We start from the raw sequence: 23,997 nt of genomic DNA, 5'->3' as shown, positions 1-23,997 counted from the left end.
ATTTTCATCATCTTTGCATTCCATAATCACTACAAAATAATTATGTAGTTAATAATAATAATAATAATAATAATAATAATAATAATGATAATAATAATAATAATAATGATAATGATGATGATGATAAAATTAGTACTACCTAATATCATAATTATGCTCAATTATTTTTCCTTCTTCAAATTTGATCAAATTGCAATCTATTAATCTCAATGAGGACATTATGAACATAATCTTAATGATTAGTGAAAAAAATAAACATTAAACATGGAGTGAAAATATGATCAAATATTTACTTATCAACGAGATAAAGGAAAATGGGAAGATTTCATAACTGACAACCAGAACAGACACTCGACAAATCACTAGTATTAAACGAACTAACAGAAGACTGTAAAATTTGACGCAAAACTCGCAAGTGAGGGTGACCAAGTCGTATGTGCCAAGTAGACAAGACACACGAGCAGCAACAAACGTAGTAGGAACAGACTTCAAACTTGGCAAGGAATACAAGCCACCCGACGCACCCCCTTTAAAAAGTATCTCCTTGGTTAAACGATCCTTCACAAAGAAACACAAGTAGTGAAATTCAAAAAACACGTCATTATCCCTAGCAAATTTCTGGACAAACAACAATGAAGACGATAAACCAGGGACATGCAAGACATCATTTAACTTAAATAACCTAGAAGAGGAGGCTAACGAAGCAGAACCAACACTAATAATTGGCAAACCTGTACCATTACTGACGCGGAGAGTGTCTAGACCATCATAACTGCTAGTAGACGACATCACAGAAGCATCGGGTGTCGCATGGTTAGTGGCCCCAGTATCAGGAAACCACTTATGAGAACCCACTGAACTGGCACCATCCGACGAAAAAGCCAAATTCGCATGCAGACCTAGAGACTCAGAGTACCTGCGATAACAAGTCAAAGCTGAATGACCTTGACTAGTACATATTTGACACCGCAGACCAGTAGACCTGGACTGACCACCACGTCTACAACTCCGGTTCCAGCAACCCCGACCACCAAACGAGCCACCATGGTGACTACTTCGCTGCTGCTGTTGAGCGCCACCAGTCCGGCCACCACGACGAACTGCCATCACCTTTGGAGCGCCCAGGTCCACCCTATCATCAACAAATATAAATTCTTGGTGAACCAAAAATTCAGACAATTTCTCCAAAGTGACCGGAGCACCACGCGTCAGAGACGCCACTAGCGACCGAAATTCAACATGCAATCCACGAAAAACATATAAATTCTAATCGTCTAGCGAGACAGGTCGGCCAGCGAGCGCCAAATCATCTACCAGAATCTAGGCACGATTGAGGTAGTCGGAAATCGATAGACCCCCATGTCGCAGCCCCTGCAATTCACCAAGTAAACGGAGAGTTCGAGCCTGCGCCGAAAAACCCAACGAGCGCTCAATTGCCAACCACAACTGGCGAGAAGTCGGATGGCCAATAGCGAGATGCATCGTCTCCTCAGACATTGCCGAAATCAACAAGGAGAGCACTGCTTGATTGATGTATGTTTAGTGGTGATATGAAAATGGGTATGTATTCTCGTTCCACTGGAGATTGGGGTTTATGGCACGTAGAGAGCAGTTACCTAAATTCTAGGCACCAAGGTATTGGAATCCATAAAGATCCAAATAAATCATGTTCGGTTTGGAGTTTAAACTATAATATTTTTGGTATTTTGGATTAAAGGGTAAACAAGATTAAATCTAGGATGAAATTCAATTGGGAAAGATGGGTTAAATTAGGTGTATTACTCTATTGATGCATTTGACACTTAGATTGGGGGAAGAACATTAACCCGGTTCTTGAGGCAAGAACTAAAGAATCCAAATTTCCACAAAAATTAGAACAAGGGTTGCCCCATTTCCATGGTGTATCAACCCAAGTTCTTTAAGAACAAAAACTTTGTAAGCCCCAATCTACCCCTATTTCCATAGAAGGGAAATTGGGTTTGAGATTGGGAAGGCTCAAGTCTTCTATCCTATTCCCATTGAGATGAAAGACTTTCCAAAGACAATCAACAATCACTGCGCAATAATTATTGAAAGATAGAATTAAAACCCAATTCAAACTCAAGAACCCTAAATGGGTGTTCATCCCCTTTATGCAATAATCACATAAATTGCATCAATATAAACAATAATCACATAAATAGCATCAATAGAAGCAATAATCACCTAATCTAACCCAAATAAAATACTACTCACTCATATGTAAGGTAAACATAGCAATATCAAGCGTAGAAATCATAAAAGTGCAATAAGAGTAAATAAGAGATGAAGAAGAGGAAATGAGAGTTTTACTATTAAATGATGAAGAAGAGTTGTTGTAATCTACTCCAAATCCTTGAAATAAATGTTCACAAGTGTTTCAAAGTATAGATCTAAGCTAATCTAGGCTAATAAATGCTATGGAAATGAGGAAAAGTCATTCTAAGCTAGCTAGGATTCGAACATCGGCACAAAATGCAGAAAAATAGCTTAAATACTGTGCAAAAATAAGAGCAAACGACCTCTCACACGGTCGTGTGGTGTCGCTGCTGAGCAAATTTGGCAATGGGGGCAAACGGCCTTGCACACGGTCGTGTGAGGCCATTTTTCCAGCTTTCTCTCCCGCTTCGCGTCCCTCTGCTCCGATCCTCCTTGAGTGACATCTTGGCTTCCAAACTTGTTCCATTATGCTCCAAAAAACCTCATAATGACTCGTTGTGACCTATTTTTATCTAAGAACATCAAATCACACAAACAAGTCATAGATTCTACTCAAGTTAAAGCACTTTGTTAGCAAAATTGGTTAAAATGAGGGCTAAAAAGAGGTTAAGAATTAGATGTATCATTGATCTTGTCAAAGCCAGTGCGAGTGCGCCGAAGCTACAGAGATGCCGGAGCTGTTGTCAGCTGTCGACTCTGACGTCGTAGCTGGAACAGAGACCACCGGGCACGGAAGCGTGCCATCTACAAACCCAAGAAGGTTCTGGCCGCGGAGGAATGGAATCATCTGAGTCCTCCAGAAGAGATAGTTACGCGTCGTTAACTTGATGGATACAAAATGATGCAAAGAGGAGAGGGAATTGGTCGATGGAGTGGGAGGAATGTCAGCAATGGCAAAAACAGTCCGCTTAGAGTCATTAGCAGAGCTGTTAGGATTAGTCGAGTATGCCATTCGAAAAAAATCTGGATACTTCTGATACTAGATGAGGATTGAATCTATTAACATTACACATAACAATACAAAGATAATATAGTAATGCTAGAAGAGAGAAACCTAATGAAATACAATCACTAGAGTCCTAGCACCCACCTCCTTTATATATATATATATATATATACACATATATATATATGTATATATACATATGTATGTATATATATATACATATATATATGTATACATATATATGTATACATATATATATATATATGTATACATATATATATATATACATATATATATATGTGTATATATATGTATATATACATATATATATATGTGTATATATATATATATATATATATATATATATAGGATCGCATTCAAATGCGTACTGGCCGCCCAGGAGAGAAATGCGGACGAATCACAGCGCGCCACGTGTCCGGAATGTAGTTGCACATAACGTTATAACTAGGTGCATGTATAGTTATAACTAGATGCATTTAGGTGCACCCAGATGCATAAATGTTAATATGGTAAATTACTTGCATTTGTAAGTGAAAATAGGTGCACACGTGCAAGTAAAATGTATTACAAGTGCAAGTAAATTGTACACTGAGCATCATATCTAAGTGCACATAATGTTATAAATAGGTGCACATTGGTTGAACCTAGGTGCATGAATGTTACCAAAGTAAATTACTTGCACAAGTGCAAGTAAAATGTATTGCAGATGCAAGTAGAATGTATTACAGATGCAAGTGAATTGTACATTGAGTATCAATACTAAGTGCACCTAATGTTATAACTAGGTGCACCTAGGTTGCACCCAGGTGTATGAATATTAACAACGTAAATTACTTGCATTTGTAAGTGAAAGTATTTGCGAAAATAGGTGCATGAATATTAACAAAGTAAATTACTTGCACTTGTAAGTGAAAATAGGTGCGAAAATATGTGCACTTGTAATGAAACTAGGTGTACTTTTAAGTGAAATTAGGTGCACTTATAAGTGAAGCTAGGTGCACCAAAGTTCCAGTTATTTACGAAAATTCCTGGGCGACAGTACGCATTTCTTACCTGGGCGACAGTTGCATCTGATTTGTTGATCTGGACAAGTGGACGGCTGTGGAGCGTTCTCATTTCTTACCTGGGCGACAGTTCGCATGGGAGTGCAACCCTATATATATATATATATATATATATATATATATACATACATACATAATCGTCGTCACTATTACATGATTGCACTGTAATGGTTCGCTCCCCGGAGAACCTTTGCAGTGCAATCATATAGTAAGTGCGGTGTAATCAATCTGTAGGTCGCACGCTAAGGTCAATTCGTACTTGATCATAGACCTACACATATATATTAGACTATTAGTAATTTATATATAAAATTAAAATGTATATAGAAGTTACTAGGCCCGCCCCTGTATATATAGGCAATAACATGTGCAAATTGTATTTTTATTTTTATTTTCACAAATAGAGAGTTTTTTAAAGTTTAGTAGCCAATTACATTTCTTCACCATCATACTCATATATATCTTGGCATGTACATAGCTATTTTACTCATCGGGGAATTGTGGCATAAGAAAGCAGTGGACTTCCCCAATCTCCGATGACACTCTGGACACTTGATGTTCTCTACCATCTCATCACTCAATTCATGCTGGAAGTGCAGGTGGCAACATGGGCGATCAGAAGGGCTAACAGCTTCAAGGCTTTCCCAGAGATATTTCAATATTCCCTCGAAACCTCTCAGTTCTACTACATCTCTATTCCATTTTGTAAAGTCATTCAGGGTGGTCATGCTCAAACCCTTGTCTCCGATCAAAGCTATGTGGTTCCCTTTGATGAACATCGCCCATCCTTCACGTCCACTCTTGTCCAACAATTTCCCCAACCCTTGCAGCACTTCATCATCATAAACACTAGTACTGTTTTTCTTGCTAAGATATTGCGCCCTGGAGAGTAGCATGCGCTGGAGGTTATCCCAGAATGACAGCACCTTGGCGCCGGAAAGCTTTGGAGATTCGGAAACCAGTCTATTTGAATAGATATATGGGATTATCATCTCCATTTTGGACACACTGTCTGTGCTTTTCCCCAGAAAGAACATCTCCAGTTCCACATAGACGGAAGTATATTTAACAACTTCTTTTGCTTTGCTGGCGAACTGAATAATCCACTCCAAGTTATCCCCTCCGTATAAGCAAATAGACTTTTTCCCTTCTTGAACCTGTATGTATGTGAATATCATATCCAAGAAAGTGTCAGGATAAGCACTTACTAGTCACGCCAAGACACTATTTTCTTATACCCTCACACATTTTTTAAAGGTTAGGTGTTAGACTAAGACTTGACTTTTTACCCATCTCTGTCTAACCATTTCTTAACCACCACCGGATACTAGACTTGGCCTTCCGACTTCTACCAAACCAGAGTTACCTTAAATGTTATTCGAATCCGTGACTTGACTTGACTATGATATTACTTGATAAATCAAGAGCTTATTACCACTTAAGTCAAAAGCTATAGTTAGTAGCGAAGACACAACTTTATTTCCGTATACTGTCGCACATTTTTGAGCCCAACCACTTGTCTTAAATGTTATTTGAACCTGTGACCTAGCTCTAATATCACTTGTTAAATCAATTACTTACCACTTATGCCAAAAGTGGTAGCTAGTAGCGAATGTGCAATTTTATTTGCTAGCTAATATCGTTACACATAATTTTCTTATACTGTCACATATTTTTGAGATGTTAGGCCCTTAGATCTCTACCCAACAATCCCCTAACCACCGGGTGCTTGACTGGCCTTTATCAGCCTCCCCCGATAAATAGCCAGTGTCCAATCAGACAAACATATATACCATTTAATATTTTAATATAAGATTTATGTTTAAAAAGTTTAGAAGATGATGAGACGAACATACCATTTTCAGTAATTTGTCGTCGAGGTCTTTTATGAGCAGCTCAACCTTCTTGGATGTCTCGGTGTTCCGGAGGGATTCCTCGTTTTGGGATGTAAGAGGAAAGGCCTTAGATCCCCATGTCCAAATCATGGGCAATGCATTAGGATGGACAACTCTTCCTGAAGGGCCAACTGCAACTACAATTGGCGGCCCTTCTTGGAAATTGATGAGGAATTTCTCTTTAAGGACGCGAATGACGGTTGGATCTACGGATGGAGGATCATCTACCATGTAGAAATTAGGCACTCTAAACATTTTACTTATCATGGANATTTCTTGGCTTGGCCTCGTGTAATGGGAAACAAGATGATCGCATGCTGCCTCCTTTGGACTTCATCGCATTTCGCGTACCATTCTTGGAGAAAAGGAAGTTCCTTCTCCGAGAAAATGTCGTCTGTGCTTAATATCAACAGCAGCACGGTCTTGTTCTTCAAAGTTTCTAAGCTAACCTGGCACAACCATAACAACACAAGTCACACCTATGGAACTTAAATCTAGGTGACAGATATATTAAAGACGGGTCTGGAACAAACTGATTCGGTGGGGCGGAACAAGGCAGGTCCAACTGACCCAGAGATTCCAAGGCCGAGCCGTTCCCCGAAGGCCAAGGCTGACCCCAAGGCTCGGTCCCCGATGGCCTAGGTCGAGCCCTGAGCTCGCTCGGCCTTGAATTGGCTGGTCAAGACCTGATGGTGAGGCCCGGTAGAGTACGTAGACGTGGTTAAGATGGGCATAACCGCCCATCCTTTTCTCAGGGACGATTAAGAGACAAAACATTTATCTTTTCCACTCAATATTGTGTCTCTACTGTTTATCTTTTAATTATTGATTTAATTAATTCAGGCCACCAGGATTAATTTATTCCATCACTAAGATCGGTGATGTTCATAACGCCTCATTCGGTGAAAACCTACAAACTTGTATATAAATGCAAACAATCTCATATTCCAATGTATAATATACACAATTTATCCTTGCGGGCACAATAAAAAATACGCCATCCTAATTACATAAATGCATGGTTTTATATGCTTCTCACAGAGGATAGATCAAATATATGGATATATGATGACAGAAAACATCAAAAACTTCAAAATCAGACCTGTTTTTCACTGGAGAGGTCAAAGATTGATGTCTGCTTGTCGTCCCTGGCACCAACTAACAACTTAAGCACTTTCATATTATCAATATCATTAGTCTTCAAGGTTCGCCCCACCACTTCAATCTTGTCAATAACATCTGTAACATTGCTGTCTTTGTTAGTCTTCCATCAAAATATATATATATATATATGGTCGCGCCTTAAAGTGCACACGAATAGGTATTTAGGTACGCATCACCAAAAAACACACTACTAGGTATGCAAATATACTGTTTTGCATTTTCCTAACACTAGTGGTGTATATAGCACGGGAAGGCGCAATCAGATTTGAGCATATATATATATATCCATTGTATTTTGTAGGAATTTCTACTGCATTAACCTAGTGTTTTGTAGCATTTGAAGAGTTGATCCGTGAGATGATTTCGCAGTGGTTGAATCTTGCGAGCCAAGCTGTCTAGCTCTCCATCCATGGAGGTGGTCCTAATAGAAAATAATAGTAAATAAAACTATAAAATCAACAATAATGGCATTATACTGAAAAAAAAAGATGAAATAAGACAATATCTCCAGTCAAGTTAGTTAAAATTAGCTTGGTAAGTCAAGTTACAAGTTCACTTATTGAGAGCAACCTATTTGCCTTCTTAGTTTAAGCCTAACCTATAGATTTTGGACAACATAGTCTATTTGGTTTATCTCCTTTTTAATTTTTTGTCAGGTAAAGTCACAATATAGAGTTTATCCCATACACACTTTTAAATAAAATTGCGAATTTGCTAGTCATTCCAAACCATAAGAAAAAAAAATGAAATAGGGAAACAAGTTGGTAAGACTATATTGACTTGGTAAGACCAAGGTTACAAGTCTACTCACTAAGAGTAGCCTTATTAGTTTAAGCCTAGTTATCAACTATGGACAACATAGTCTGATTGGTTTATATCCTTGCTATATTATGACAGCTAGGTTCACAATATAGAATTTACCCTATACATTCTTACATAATGACTATGAATTTTTTCGTTACTAAAAAAAAAATTTAAAATGAAATACAATCGTACCTAGGATCCTTTACGATGAGGGAATGCATATATGACGTGCAAATAACAGCAGATCTAATGATCCAATAGCTACAGATGATAACCGTGGCTCTTAACCCAGGAAATCCTCCTCTGGTGTCTGAAGAAGCAAAAACAGATAAGAAGAATTTCTTAACCTCAGCGATGCAGTAGCACAAATCTAGGATGGGTTTGACTAGTTTTTGAAGAGGTTGGAATAGTGTCTCTAGTTTCTTGTTGTCGTCTTTTAGCAGGTCAGACATTTGCAGGAGAGCTACCATGCCCATGGCTACTTGATCTTTATCTCTGTATGTCTGGGCAATAAGCCAATATTCTCCATAGCTGGAAACATAAGCTGCAAGGATGAGTGCCACCTTAACTTCCCATGAGTAGCTTGAGAGCATGTTGAAGAGAGTCACAGTCTTTTCCTGCACATCTTCTCCTGCTTCCAAACTCTTGTACGAAAGCTGGTGATCCAAAATTTGACAAACTTCATTTTTTGGTATTAATATATTCTTAACACTTTAATTTCATCCTTAAGCTAATTAATTCAAATCACCTGGACGGAAAGCCTGTACACTTCAAATTGCAGCTCTGGTGTCAATGTGGCACTTTCACCTTCTCCTTCTTCAGAAGTCTAAAATTAATAATTTGAAATTATGAAATTGTGTTGTATGATGTTACAAAAACATATTTTTGTCTACAAAAGACAAAATTCTCTCATCTCTAGAGCCTCTATCCCCCTCCTAATAGAATAGTGGAGGGGTAGGTAGGAGGACCAGTGTTCTCACAAAGAGCTCTCCACGTTGTGTACAGCTCTAACGCTGTGATTGCTAGGACTCAATCTGGTGTTCTTGCACCAACCCGAATCCCCAGCTCTAAGTGCCCCAGGCCCCGGACTTGATAGAGCATGTGAGAGGAGGTAATCACGGTAACTCTTACTCAATGACAGGGCCAAATGCTAGTGGGCACAAGAAATCTCTCTACTTTGAACATAATCTTTACACTGATTGTTGAATTTTGAATCTTGGTCTCTTCTACCAAGGGCACTATGACTTACAATAACATTTTTTTGTCCACAAACAACATAAGGATAAGTAAGAAAATCAGTGCCTAGTTCCCACCCGATTAAGTGTAACTCAAACACTAACTTGTGTCCTTAATCACAATCTATCACTAACTGAGCATGTGCTGGCTACAAAAACGTTTTCTAATGAAATGTATTGATGAGGGAGTATAAATGTGTGGAGTACCAACCTTAGTGGGTGGAGTGCTCTTGCAGTCATCCAAAATGCCTTTGGCGATATTGAGGATAGACAGGGCGTCGATCTCTTCTCCATTAGGGTAATGGGTTTTCTCAATTTGTTTCACCACCGCAGAATCATCGAGACTGGCCACTGCACGGTGGACAGGGGCGGCCGCCGGTGACTGCATCGCTGCTATTAATACTACTTGATGTAGCTTGAATTTAGATAAAGAAGATAAAGCCAGATAAGTGTTGGAAGCTGCTTATTGGGCCTCATTTATAGCACAGAAAAGATTACAAAAGGAATACAAATCAGTTTCAAACAAAGAATATAGAATTGTGTATGTACATCTTTTGTAGTTGGCACACCTCTGCCTTTCATTCAATAAATCACTTTGGAAAAAAAAAAAACACAAAATAGATTAACGAAGCAAGCAAAGAATATGACTAGAGTGTGGCATAATTAAGCGTGCATTGTCCGAATAAATAAAAAGGAAAATGTTCTTTGTATTAATTATGAATAAGAAAATTTTAATATAATGTTATATTTATCTATATTGAAAGGTTGATTTTAGTGGTGATGATGGTGTGTCTGAGAGGGTATTCTACTATTATGAAAAATTATCTCGAAGAGTTACAAAAAGGATGTTGATTAGTGGGTGATTTATCATAAAAGTGTTGAGGTGTTTAAAATTTAGCTTGAGTAGTATGTTTGAGAGTTATATACAAGATCAATAAAGTACAAATTAAAGTAATAACTAATAAGCAAAGCAAATAACAAGCTCAATGAGGAAAAGTAGGGGCTTGTACTGAGCTACTCTAATGAGAACCACCCCTGAGAACTTGCGAACAAATTCAAATCATTGATATGCAAGATTTAATGGATGAAAATCAAGTAAAAAAATGAACGGGATAATTTTCATAAATATTACAAATTTTTAAAATGAGCGTGTCCTTTTTATAAATATTACAAATTTTTGTTTATTTTGAACCGTTAGATCTACTAGATGTTTGGATTTGTCCGCAGGCTCTCACTTTGGACATAGTTCTCTCACTTTGGACATAGTTCTCACTAGATAAGGGACCTATATGTTGTCTCATATGAAGTCAACCCTATATATATATATATATATATATATATATATATATATATATAATAATAATAATAATAAACACACATATATGTTTATTATTGATTTTGTACTAAAAACAACATCGTATGTTTATTTAATTTTTTTTTTTTTAAAATAAAGGACATCGATTTTGTATAAAAATCGACGTCGTTTATTTATTGAAAATTATTAAATTAATTTACGATGTCGTATGTTATATTTAAAAAATTAAATTTATATGATGTTGGTTTTTTAACTGACGTCGTAACATTTATTTACTACGTCTGCTAGAATGACGTAAAAAAAATCGACATTAAAAGTGTTTAAAAAATGACGTTAAAAGTGGTATTTGTAATAGTGCAGTGGTAACAACTAACAAACTTAGGGTTTCTAGTTGAAAATAGATTTCTTACTACTTTGATGATTCAGAAAAACGTGTGTTGCCATTACTGACCAGGTCACATAACACTATCGACCTTGGATCGAAATGACGAGATATAGAATTCATACTCGTAAGGTATAAAATTTTATAACATAAGATACAAAAATCACAACACAAGACACATATATATGTTATATATTTACTTATTTTTCAAATCTGATTTAGGTACATAATATGTGTTCATAGCTAGGCACAAAATTTCACAACACACATATATCTACAAACTTAATAAGAGCCAATAAAGTTAAGCCCTAAGGAGAACTAAAAAACGTTGGTGTAATTGTTGGTTGAAATGAATGGTTCATCATATTATTTTGATTTTAGTTTTTTTTTTCTTTTATTTTTCCTACTTTACAGTCTATTATATCATTTACTTTTCTTAAATACCTCTGTATTCCGTCAATATAAATTTTAGTAAATAAATATTTTGTTAACTATTTATTATTTTTAATTTAATCATTGATTTCATAAGGAAGATCTTAAGTTCGAACCTCATCCCAATCAAAATTGACATAATTATTAAACATATACTATGAATATGTTAGAGTGCATTAAAAAAATTCAATATAAAATTTAACATGAACTTTGGTCAATTAATTAGAATCACGCATTAGGCATTGATGAAACGGTACACCTAATTTACAGTATATATTCAACACATATGATAAACTATGCCAATTATCATTGTCTTTTTGGGAAGGAGAATTTGGTTATGTTTCTAAAGGTGCACTGTGCCAATGCACTAAAATTGCAGCGAAACACACCAGGGGACTAGATTAAATCAAGAATTCATTTTTGCAGAAGTGGCAACAAGAGAAGACATGCATCATGCCAATTAATAGGGTTTTGTATTGCAAAAATTATGCTTGGGCACTATCCAATGGGGGTGTCTCTCTCAAATTGCTATTTCACCAATTAATTTTATGAAAAATTATGTCACAGGTTATAGTTATGCATTCTTGAAATATTTACTTTGAAAAAAAATTGATAATCTTGCATTAATATATGCCAGAATACCGGTTGATACTTTGATAAATTCTGAAACACTAATTTTTTTTTGAAGATGAAACACTAATTTAAAAACACGCATTGGACATGACTATTCGCACAATGCGCGCAATTACTAATTTGTCTCAAGTACATAATTAATAATCTTAAAGTACAAGATTTCATAACACAAGACGCAAAAGCTTACAAAATAAGATACATACATATGTACCAGGGTTCATAGTGCATTGTGAACCATAATCCAGGGTATTCGGATTGAGCAAAAACCTAGAAGTTTGGGTTTTGCTTCTGATATCACAAACTTAACTTTTTTGGGCTTGTACGTGCTGGATGCAATTTGAGTTTCTCATCATATTCTAAGGCCTAGGATATACTCTTGATTTTCTTAATCAATTTGGATTCATCTGCTTAAAGCTCCATGATTTCTTGAATTCTCAGCTGATAGGCGATTTTTTCTAGCAGTTATAACAAATTTAATAATAAATTTTGATCTTCAATAAATAAATAAATGTGGAGTAGACAAACACCTCAAGTAGCTAGCTAGGGCGTTTCCACTTGCCATTAGTATGCATATATAAATTTATTTAATTTGATACAAAAGTTAGAACAAAAACATGCATGCACTGCACCATCAATAATTCAAAATACTTATACAAGCTGCTTATTAGTTGACTTTTCAGCTATACAAAAACACACAAAATAGAAATTAATAATTGTGTTCAAACACAATATTTCTATTTACTGCTTGATTGCATCATCCTCTCTCTTTTCTTGCACATCATAGTCATCATGGTGATGGCAGCATGACAAAGTTATGAGTTTGTACATATCCATACTACAATCAGGACATTTCTCCTTCTCTGGGATGATGCTTATAAAAGGAATAGGGCATTCAAGTTCATAATAAGGATATTCGAGTCCACAATAATGTTGGTGTTCTGGAGTGAAAAGAAGGTTATTATAGTACTCCTCAAATGCCTGGTGAAAATCTTTATCATCCTTCACATTTCCTTTCCATGTCCCGTAATCTGTCACGACTTTCAACATTTTAGCTCCGTCACCACATCGGACCACCTTGTCCTTTGTGCATAACAAGGACCACCCTCCAATTTCACCCGGAGCTTCATGAGCAAGTAAATTTTTGAGTCCTTCCACAATTTCATCGTTTGCTTCTTTAGAACTCGTCTTTTTTAAATAGTATATCCTTGATAATAACATGCTTTTCAAGCGAGCCCAAAAGAGCCACGTGGAGGGGCCATCCAAGCTTTCGCCTTCTTCCATTGCTCTTACCTCCTTGTTTTTTCCAACATATATCATCTTTGGTTCAATGTCCGATGAAAGTGATGATTTTACCTCGGCATTGAATGTCCGAGCCCATCCAATGTCATTCCCTCCATACAAGAAAATCAAATTCTTCCCCGCTCCTTGTGTAGTGCTTGCATTAATCTGATCAACCATTGCAAAGAAGACAAAATCCAACTTCTCATCAAGGAGTGCATTAATTACAAAATTTATTAGTTAGAAGTGTGTATATATAAGGAAATTCATAAACAAAAAATCTTACCCCACGTTATTATAATGATACCTCACACACTAGATATGTTATATAAGTTAAAACTCAATAGCCAAATTCTCTAGCCGCCTTTAGAGCCACAAGAAGAAAAATGATGGGATATTAGATGGGAAGACCAGTGTTGTTGACACAAGGAGTCCACCACAATGAGTAAAACTCTCACACTACAGCTGTCTGGATTCGAGAATCAGTTTTAGGGTGCCTACCTATAAGGAGTCCATCACATTGGGTGAAACTCTCACCCAATAGCGTCTAGGTCGTACTCAAGTACCAGTGTCATATACCCATAAGAAATTCACCATATTGTGTGAAACTCTCACAGTTTTACTGTCAAGACTCGATCATGTGTCTTTGTCCACATTCTATCACCCAGAAACCAATTGAGTTACCTAATGCGGGTAACTCTTAGTGTTACTTCTATGCTTACCCATTGGCGAATCGGGTCGATGGTACCGGCCACAAGTGCAGTTCCCCAAGTCTCCACCCTCCAAAGACATTCTTCTTTGTATGTGTCAAAAGGGGAAGCTTCAGCTCCCCATGCCAATATCATGCCCATTGCATTTTTATGCACAAAATTCCCCTTATAATCCAGGACCACAACAATTGGCTCCTTCCCAATTCTGAAGAAATCCTTCTCTCCAGCTTGGAACAAATCCTCCTCAACATATTTATGGACTCCTGGTCCCACTGATTTTCTTGGATCATTCACTGCGTAGAAACCCATCAGGGCACGTAAGCTTTCAAACTCATTCATCTTCTCAGCAGTCCAGAACTTGTTTGGAGCATTCACAACAGGAATCCAGATCATTTCATGACCCTGGGCAACACCAAAAATTCATTATAAGACTAATTTTTTTTTTTTTTTAGTAACGAGGAAATGAAAATGTGCATTAGGTAAAGCCTACCTTGCAGTGGCGGAACACATTATAAATTCCACAATTAATATACAATTATAGAATTATGAATAAATGGTTCAATCTCTAGACCTTTCATGAAAAACAACCACTAACTACCAATTGAGTTATTACAACTGAGCTATTACAACTTTTTGATAATTTTTATGTATAATAATATATTATTTATTTTTACTAAAGCATATATTACATATAGAATTGCATTCAAATGAGGATCATGCTTAACGTGAGCCGTAAGTACTATAAGACTAATTTTGTGGGTGAGGGGGCCAAGTCGGACAACTACCCCATTACCGGAGACCCTTTGGATCCGTCCTTGCCACCTTGTGACCTTAGTCCCATTATAAGACTAGTTTTATACATATTTGTGGTTGGCTCAAATTGAATGATGATAAAAATCTATGATATTACCTTTGGATGGTAGTCTTTGTAAACCTTCCCAAGATATGCTGCCCTCTCCTTTGAGATATCTAATCCTGATGATATTAACAGCAGCACATTATTATCTGTCTGTAAGTCATCTACCTTCACCTGCAATTTCCACAATGAATTACATATATTAGCACGTCAATAAGCTGATAATCATTGCTTTTGAAGTAAATATTCATCACATTTCTAAGTAATATTCGGTATCTACGGTCGTACCTCCGCTTTAGTTTCACCGTTTTTAAGTGGCATGATCTTCTGTTCATCCTTGACGTTAAACATCAACTTTAAAACGTGTTTGTTGTCAGAGTGGTCCGTCCCAGAAAAAGCAAGTTTTAATGCTTCATAAGATTCTTGTATCTCCTTATCCTCTGCGCCAACAAACATGCATGTGAATACTATACACTAATAATACAATAAATATGATAGATATATTAGATTCTGAATATTTCTAAAATAACCACAATTGTTATTCCAATTTAATTTCATAAGTTGTTTATGCACATGTAAAATATATAGTACCATTATATTAAATTTCCAACCAACCTATTTTCTTATGGCAGTCATTGAGTGTATCTTGAAGCTCCTTCAGTAGCGCCAACGGTTCATCTGGAGTTCTGAGGAAATAACAACATATATATAGTATAAACATAAAAGGGACATGCTTTTAAAAATAAATAAAATACATGTGAATTGTGCAACAAAAATGAATTAATCAAATAAAGTCCCAAATTTTGAGTGCATTTAGTGTTATCATTAAATCTTACTTGGAACCAGCGAGACCAGAGCTGTTGAGCTTCAATGCCCAAACAAGAACAGCTTGAGTGATGTGGGCAATAGCCTTTGGTGGGAGATGAGAATCAAGGTATTGTCTAATGAAGTGTGGTGGACATTCTTTGAGGTCCAACATAATCTTTGTGAGATTCAAGAAAGATTTAATTGATGATTCCACATCACTCGACATCCGCTGCTTATCATTATCCGAGGTTGTTTTTGTGCCCGGAGCTGATGCTGTACTAATTTGCTTGAGAAGACACACTCTTTTGGCTAATCCATTAGTATTTGACACTTTGCTTAAAATGCATTGGTCTCCATGGTTGTTGGCAAACGCTGCTAGGATCATCACTGCTTTGGCTTCCCATTCATAAGGTGACAACATGTTCAACAGATTGATTCTCATCACATGAAGATCCCCATCTCCTGACCACTTGGATGTCATCTGATCAAAACCACAATAAAACAATTTTAGTTCAGATCAAGAACATATCACTACTCCAAAAATTATAACTAGTAGCCAGCTAGCACCACATTTTGAAACATAAGATGTTGGACTTGACCCTTCAAGTCTCTGCCCAACAATCCCCGAGCAGCAACTGCGAGCGCCAAAGCTGTAATTAGTAACGAATCTAAAGTCTGTTGAAAAACGAATCTATTTGGTAAGTTTGATTGACAAAGAGGTTTTTTCTTCGTCTACCTTACCCCGACCTAGCGAAGCACAACACCAAAAACGTAGTCTTCCCTTTCTATATTCAATGAAGATGTGCAATTTTATTTTCTTATACTTGCATAGCACCAGTGCCACTACATTTCAAAATGCATGGTACTGGACTTGGCCTTTCAGGCCTGCATCCAACAATCCCTGTTGTTGGACTTGGCCCAGCCTTTAGGCCTCCGACCAACATTCTCTCTTTCATTCAAAACTAGATAGATGCAAGAACAACCTGGTAGGAAAGTTCTTTTATTTTGAACAGAACTTCCGTTGTATCATGATCCGGTTGATGAAGTTGCTCTTCCATGGTTTTCCCTGTAGCCTGCAATCATTCATAACTGTTTGTGTAAAGTTGGTGCACAAATTAAATACAGTAATATTAAGGATACATAGCATGCAATTAAGCAAGTGGACGAACCGTCTGGCTGCTGAGGATGTTTTGAACAACATCAAAAGTACTTCTGACATTAATGTTGCGGCCATCTGGTTTATGAGTCTCACGAACTTGTTTTATAATTGTGGCCTCATCGGGACGTGTTTGAGGATGAGACATTTGTGACGATATGCTAGACACAGAAACTAGTCGACTAGATAGCTTTTGTGATGGATTTAATTTATATTAGGTATGGGTATAGTAGGAAATGGAATAAAGTGAGAAGTGTAATTATCAACTTCTTTAATTTGGTACTTTGCTTAACTTGTAGTTTGTTGAAAGGAATACTGCAAAGTGTATGAATGATCGGGACTGCCAGTACTTTGGAAGCCAAGTGGTGTTGCCTTTTGCTTTTTTTTCTTTTGGGGACAGTCCGGCGTAAAGGGAAGGTGTTGCCATGCCATCACTCAAGTAATAATATCTTCACATGGACTACTGTTTTTTCTTTTTTTTTTTAAATGACGAGAGAAATTTGAAATCACTACTCGAAAGAATACGTACTTGGTAAATCTTGCCTTATGATCCTAGTAGGCAAAGAACAACAAAGAAGTTAACCATAAACTAAGAAGGCCAGAAGGCCGCATTGTGACCGTAGCAGGCAAGGACCACTAAGAGAATTATCCATAATTGATCGGCTAAAACTAAGAAGGCCAATAAGCTGCGCAGCTCCAACTAGGTAAGAAGGGGCAAATTATTGCATGGACCATAGTCCACACAGCTCTGTGGACCAAAAATAAAAAGTACATTTTTATCATACTAAAAGTACATTATTTTTGTACTGAAGGTACATTTTTGATAGTATATATAAAATAATGTACCTTCAGTACTTAAATAATGTACCCTAAAATAATGTACTTTATGTACAAAAAAATGTATTTTTAGTATATTAAAAATGTACTTTTTATTTATGATCCACGCAGCTGTGTGTACCATGGTCCATGCAATAATGATTGGTAAGAAGGCCAGTAGGCCGCGCTGCTCCCACTAGGTAAGAAGAAAACATTGCAGATACAAGCTACCAAGCCAATTGTCTGACCAACTTATTACCAAGGGTTTCTCCAATATAACCCATGTAATAGATTTTGATTAAGACATTCCTTGTGTGTCATAGTATTTTTTTTTTTTCTTTTGCCAATAAAATCAGGAAATATGATGAGAGTTATATCCAAGTTTGGACTAGAGGGGTGATAACTCTGATCTCCACTTATACTCAATCAATTTTTCTCCTCACTTTACATGTAGAATTTATTTTATATGGAGATTAATATGAGGTGGAGTTGCAAGTTTTCCAGGAAAAATGGGTACGTAATAATCTTACTTGTGTCAAGTATAGGCATGCCAAAAGAAATGATTGATAACCTAGTCCAGATTTGGAGCAAAAGGCCTGAGAGAACATCATTAATAATCCCTGTCTGTGTGTGTTTCCTTAATTGTTATGAATTTAGGATGTATAATATAATGTGTGTCTGTATATATACTTTCAATGTCATGTGAAGTGCAGGGGATCGGAAAAAATTATATATATTGTGAAGAACTTTAAAGCAAAAACCAGAACAACTGTTATTACACTCAGAAGGCCAGGGATACATTATTCAACATATTTGTGATACAAGCATTCCAGAAATTAAAGGTGTAGTTCATAACTATTAACTAGACATTGTTGAAGCTTAAAACAATGGAGATGTGTGTCATCATCAAAAGAAACTATACATACAAAAAAGAAACTAGCTTTAATTTGCCACCAGGCGCGAAAGATATGGGTGGACTTTGGCAACTCCGGTGAGGAGGCAGCTAGGGGCCCCGCCTGGCAATGAGAGTGATATGATGGAGCAAGTTTTGCCAGCACACGCGAACCTGATGGCAGAGATTTCAATGCCAAGCCTATGCTCAAAACCATGGAATAATACATTCTCAACCTCATCACTATATATTCATTAATATCACCGCCATAGCTTCATTCCCTTCAATAACTTGACAGCTTGCTGAGTAGATTGATTGAAATTGAAATAAAGAAAAACTGTCATGAATGCAGCTGGATTGTACTTTAAGTATTCTAATAAACGCATAGATATAAAGCGATTGAGTGAAGGTCAGTAAAGGGTCAAAGTCCAATACCCTACTTCTGAAAAATGTGATAGTCATCTATGAGGAAATAATTAAAATTGGGCATTCCTTACGAGTTATAGCTTTTGACGTAGGGGTAAGGGTTTAATTAACATACCGGATTGAGAATGTGTTCCATGATAATGGGATCGACTTGGCATTAATATCTCAGCCACCTGGTAGCGCGGGAAGGCAAAACTTGCTTCTATGATGCCACTCTCATTGCTACACATGGGTACCAGCTGCCTCGGCAACGAAGGTAGCAAAGCCCATTGCTCATGGTCATGGAGGAGACATCTCTGATGGTGCCATATGCTCAAGAGAGCTAAACTGGTACACCCACATCTCTGATCTGTTTCTCCATTGCATTTATACCATGTGAAACTGAATAAAGTGGAGAGGTATCAATACCTTACTTCAAACTGAGGTTAATCAATCAGAATATTTTAGTCAAAAGGATGGAGTAGACAGCTTTATTGTCAGGTTGTGGCCCTATACCATTTGTTTTCAGATTCTCTAATTGTGACAGTGTACATAGCATCCTTAAGTTGTTTTGTGATTTTTTGAGGGGTTTTTGTGAGTGTGATTAGGAAAGAGAAAATGTGACAAAAAAAAAAAACAAATCTGATTAAAAAATAAATAAAGGCTTTTCCAGGTGTGCCTAAGCGTGCACGCGCCCGCAGGGAGCATGATTGATAGCCACACGGCATGCGAGGCTAAAGTAAGTGTTGTGTGGGTCCCACTTTTTCTGAAATAACACTTGTTTTAATTGCCCTCTCTCTCCGCCATGTTGGCACATCGCTTTCTAAAAAATTGTAAATAAACCTCCAAATAACTTCTATAATGGATGCTCATTATATTGTCCCAGCCTGAAGGAATGGGAAGAAATGTTCTGCAACACAGACCAACAATCCTTTAAGCTACTTGGAATTGGTAAACACTCTCGATTATTATAATGCTAGGAAAAATAAAGTTATCCATTTCTATCCCTACTAATTTATACACAACTAACAAAGAGAATAATAACTCAACAAACATCTCTAGAATATTTCAATAACTTAGAATTAAAATAAAATAAAATAAAAAGACATTTCTAAGAATATCTTAACAACTCAGTCATGGTAATAATGTTATCGGAATATATTTAGATAAGTATATTGTGATGTTGCTATAGTTTCAATACAAAATGTTTTGCGTGTCCCCCTACTTGTTACATGGGCTCACCTTTTATACTATACAATTGTAACAGCTACAATGATGTGGACTAACGTCCAAATAATAAGTGCAACGACTCTCATAAGTGTCTAAGCTCCTCAGTAATTGGTATCATCAAAATCAATGATTCGGGATTCTTAACAGAATATCTATTACTAAAACCTTCATGGATGGTTTTCTTATCAAATTGCCAAGGCCTCCCCAAGAGCACATGTGCAGCCTGCATGGGAACTACATCATACAAAATCTCATCGTTATACCTTCCAATGGAGAGTGGAACTAACACCTATTTGTCAACCTTGATTTCTCCATTTTTGTTTAGCCATTGTAGAGAGTATGGCATAGGGTGCTCAATAGTATTCAATCTTAGCTTTGTAACTAGTTCAGTACTAGCTAAATTAGTACAACTGCCCCCGTCAATTATAACAAGCGCAGAATTTTAGTAGAAAGATGGGAACAAGAAAATGTAGCAGAATATACGAATGAACTTCGTATATGACACTTAGAACAAGCGCAAAATTTTAGTAAATACTCAACAAAATATAACTTACGTTGCATGTGTACAAAAAAAAAAAAAAAAAAAAAAAGGTGAAAAGCAGCATTGGGAATTCCTTGTCTCATATTGGTCATTTGTTTTTCCCAAATATTACTCTTCCTGTGAGTTTAGTCATTTTGGGTTAAGTTTTTTGACTTAGTCTTAAACTCTGAAAGAAATCTATAGGACAAGACTTGTTTTACTACTTGAGTGAGTTTTAGTTGTGAGATCATTAGAGTGCTTTATTATACACGAGTGGTAAAATAACTAGTGATCACCCCATTAAAAGAGTATAGTGAGGGAGTGACGTGAGGTCCAATTTTCATACTTGGAGCGGGTTAGCAAAAGTGTCAGGTCCTATTCAGAATGATGAGCACGAATTAAGTCTTGACATGCGCCTTATGATGAGAGACATGAAGGGACAATTTGCTAAAATGGCCAATGCGATTTAGGAGGGAGATAGGAGATAATGGAGGGAGATAGGAGACCAAATCATCAAAATAAAGGTCAAAATGAGAGGGAAAATGAGAGGGTGAATGTGAGAGTTAATGAGAAAAGGGATGAAGGCAATACAAGTGAGGGGGATTGGGGAGAAGAATATGATAGGAGAAGAAGAAGAGGTAATAGAAGATATAGGAGGGATAGAGATGAGGAAGATGATGACATCAGGAACATTAACTCACCTATTTCTAACTTTACGGGTAAGAGAGATCTTGATGTTTATTTAGAATGGGAGAGGAAGGTAGACAGAATTTTTGATTGCCATAACTATTCTGAAAGAAAAAAACTTAAGATGGTGATACTAGAATTTAGTGATTTTGCTACTCTTTTGGTGGGATAAAGTGGTGTTGGATAGGAGAAGGAGTGGGGATAGAGAGGTAAGGAGTGGGAGAGAAATGAAGGTGTTGATGAAAAAGAAATGGGTCCCTACTTCATACCAATGGGAATGACATCAACAATTACAAGAACTTGTACAAAGTAGAATGTCTGTAGCTGAGTATGACCATGGGAAGTAGAAACTCTTGACAAAGCTTGGAATTATAGAAGATCCTGAAACTACTATTTCTAGATTTATCAAGGGGTTGAATTGGGACATCCAAGATGAAATTGAAATGTGTGACTACTTCGATTATGAAGAGGTGGTTCAAAAGGCCATCCAAGTAGAAAAGAAACTTAAGAAAAAAAAAACTAAGGGCTCAGAGCTGGAGGCCAAGCAAAGAAGTGAAAAGGGACTTCAAGCCCAAAGGAGAAGCAAGTAAGTGTATTAACAAGGGCAAGGACAAAGTTGATATTGCTACCAATCGGATGAGCAACACCAAATGTTTTAAATGCCAAGGTAGAGGCCACATAGGTAAAGATTGTTCTAACAAAAGAAATGTTATTTTGCTTGATTTAGGGGAATTTGGGATTGATCCAGAATCTAAGGAGGAATCTAGAGCTCCTAGTGGAAGTGAAGATGAAATTCTAAGTCCCACTAAAGGAGATATGTTGATGGTGAGAAGATTGTTGAACTTGCAAGCTAAAGGTGAAGAAGAGCAAAGAGAAAACATATTTCACACTAGATGTCACATTTATAACAAAGTGTGTAAGCTTATAATTGACGGGGGCAGTTGTACTAATGTAGCTAGTACTGAACTAGTTACAAAGCTAAGATTGAATACTATTGAGCACCCTATGCCATACTCTCTACAATGGCTAAACAAAAATGGAGAAATCAAGGTTGACAAATAGGTGTTAGTTCCGCTCTCCATTGGAAGGTATAATGATGAGATTTTGTATGATGTAGTTCCCATGCAGGCTGCACATGTGGTCTTGGGGAGGCCTTGGCAATTCGATAAGAAAACCATCCATGAAGGTTTTAGTAATAGATATTCTGTTAGGAATCCCGAACTATTGATTTCGATGATTTTGATTAGGAATCCCGAACCATCGATAAGAAAACCATCCATTAGAAGGACGAATCCTTGTCTAAAATTCGCTGTTAGACAAATCCTTACATTTCAAGAGTAACTCTCAGTCATTCCAAACAGAACTCACGATCGAAGACTTGAAGACCGAAGAATCAAAGACTGTAGAAGTATAAGGCCGAAGAATGAAAAGGTCGAACTCTTGAAGACCGAACAATAAGATGATTGATTCGAGGAGATGATAGGAGAATGATAAAGTCAATCATTCTCACCAGTACCCAAGGCATTAGATATTCTCTGATATTTGTCTTATCCATAGCCTTCAGGTTGGGTATAACCTGAATGTCAAACGGATCCTAGGTGATGATCCCAAGGAACATTAAATGATTGTCTCTTTGTGTGAGACAAAAGACAAATTATCCTTGCATAAAAGTAGACAAATGGCTAGAAAGTACTAACATTCTCAAAAGGTATTGTTTTACCCATTGGATATTACACACTGGTTAATAGGTTTTTGAATTTCAGATTCCCTCCAACGGATCTGAAAATTCACACATATAAATACCCTTGGTCCTCCTCATTTCGACAAGGTTGGATCATATAAGCAAAAAAAGCATTAGCAAGCAAAACTTTCAGTGTGCAAATATATTCAAAAGCTGATAATCTCAATCTAGTCTACAAAAGAGATCTTGTGAAGTTCAAGTGTTGAATCAAGAAGCTCAAACACAAGACTCTCACGTTGGAGAAATTCTTTCAATCATTCCAACCAATCTCTACTTTGGAGAAGTAGAAAGAGGCGGAGTAAACTTTGAAGAAGTTGAAAAACCTAAAGAGGCGTGACTGCCGAGCTTGGTGATCAAAGGAGCACGTTGGAGAGAAGATATTGTACTATTAAGGAGACAATAGTGCAATCCTTCACATGTTGTGAAGAAGAGTGGAGTAGGCTTTTTCTCAAAAAAAAAAGAAGAGTGGAGTAGGCTTAGTTAACAGCCGAACCACTATAAAAATCTTTCTCTCTCTCCCTCTCTTTTACTTTACGTACTGCATTGCATACTTAACCAAACCTAATTTTCATAAGATAAAAACTCATGCAAAGTTAACCTAAAATTTGTCAAAAGCTTTATTTTATCCGCTGCGTTTATCTTTGATCAAGTTCACCTCCACAAAAGTTTTTTCTTGTAAAAAGTTTTCAAAAATTCTAGTGAGTCTATTCAACCCCCCCCCCCCCCCCCCCCCCCCCCCCCCCCCCCCCCCCCCCCCCCCCCCCCCCCCC

The 23,997-nt window shown here is 36.9% G+C and overlaps 3 protein-coding genes and 1 long non-coding RNA gene across 4 annotated transcripts; all 4 read right to left on the bottom strand.

Moving 5' to 3' along the window:
• Positions 1-4,625: 4,625 nt before the first annotated feature.
• LOC116022096 (protein SIEVE ELEMENT OCCLUSION B-like) lies at positions 4,626-6,421 on the bottom strand. Its single transcript, XM_031262659.1, has 2 exons — positions 6,126-6,421; positions 4,626-5,426 (listed from the first exon to the last, which is right to left on the bottom strand). Exons 1-2 carry the CDS (start codon positions 6,417-6,419, stop codon positions 4,722-4,724), a joined length of 999 nt encoding a protein of 332 aa, XP_031118519.1. The 5' UTR covers positions 6,420-6,421; the 3' UTR covers positions 4,626-4,721.
• Positions 6,422-6,427: 6 nt separating this feature from the next.
• On the bottom strand, positions 6,428-9,796 carry LOC116023415 (protein SIEVE ELEMENT OCCLUSION B-like). Its single transcript, XM_031264416.1, has 6 exons — positions 9,579-9,796; positions 8,881-8,958; positions 8,325-8,788; positions 7,649-7,749; positions 7,267-7,403; positions 6,428-6,613 (listed from the first exon to the last, which is right to left on the bottom strand). Exons 1-6 carry the CDS (start codon positions 9,753-9,755, stop codon positions 6,428-6,430), a joined length of 1,143 nt encoding a protein of 380 aa, XP_031120276.1. The 5' UTR covers positions 9,756-9,796.
• A 2,888-nt stretch (positions 9,797-12,684) lies between these two features.
• LOC116021753 (protein SIEVE ELEMENT OCCLUSION B-like) lies at positions 12,685-17,242 on the bottom strand. Its single transcript, XM_031262227.1, has 8 exons — positions 16,950-17,242; positions 16,764-16,853; positions 15,810-16,261; positions 15,589-15,659; positions 15,262-15,413; positions 15,028-15,147; positions 14,130-14,519; positions 12,685-13,575 (listed from the first exon to the last, which is right to left on the bottom strand). Exons 1-8 carry the CDS (start codon positions 17,082-17,084, stop codon positions 12,868-12,870), a joined length of 2,118 nt encoding a protein of 705 aa, XP_031118087.1. The 5' UTR covers positions 17,085-17,242; the 3' UTR covers positions 12,685-12,867.
• Positions 17,243-18,493: 1,251 nt separating this feature from the next.
• Positions 18,494-19,396, bottom strand: LOC116023186. Its single transcript, XR_004099376.1, has 2 exons — positions 19,186-19,396; positions 18,494-18,946 (listed from the first exon to the last, which is right to left on the bottom strand). It is a non-coding gene; the product is annotated as an uncharacterized LOC116023186 (long non-coding RNA).
• Positions 19,397-23,997: the final 4,601 nt, after the last annotated feature.

This window comes from Ipomoea triloba, chromosome 6, assembly GCF_003576645.1.
Source record: "Ipomoea triloba cultivar NCNSP0323 chromosome 6, ASM357664v1".
Classification (NCBI taxonomy): Eukaryota; Viridiplantae; Streptophyta; class Magnoliopsida; order Solanales; family Convolvulaceae; genus Ipomoea; species Ipomoea triloba.
Note: the sequence above shows the minus strand (reverse complement) of the source record. Positions and strands in the feature narration are given on the sequence as shown.

Bases quoted from the DNA above. Each gene is read 5' to 3' on its own strand.
- LOC116022096 (XM_031262659.1), bottom strand. From the start codon at position 6,419: ATGTTTAGAGTGCCTAATTTCTACATGGTAGATGATCCTCCATCCGTA. The intron at 5,427-6,125 runs GTATGTTCGTCT...ACATACATACAG, and splicing joins ACGACAAATTACTGAAAATG to GTTCAAGAAGGGAAAAAGTC.
- LOC116021753 (XM_031262227.1), bottom strand. From the start codon at position 17,084: ATGTCTCATCCTCAAACACGTCCCGATGAGGCCACAATTATAAAACAA. The intron at 15,660-15,809 runs GTAAGATTTAAT...TTATTTCCTCAG, and splicing joins TCTGGTCTCGCTGGTTCCAA to AACTCCAGATGAACCGTTGG. The intron at 15,148-15,261 runs GTACGACCGTAG...TGGAAATTGCAG, and splicing joins ACGGTGAAACTAAAGCGGAG to GTGAAGGTAGATGACTTACA.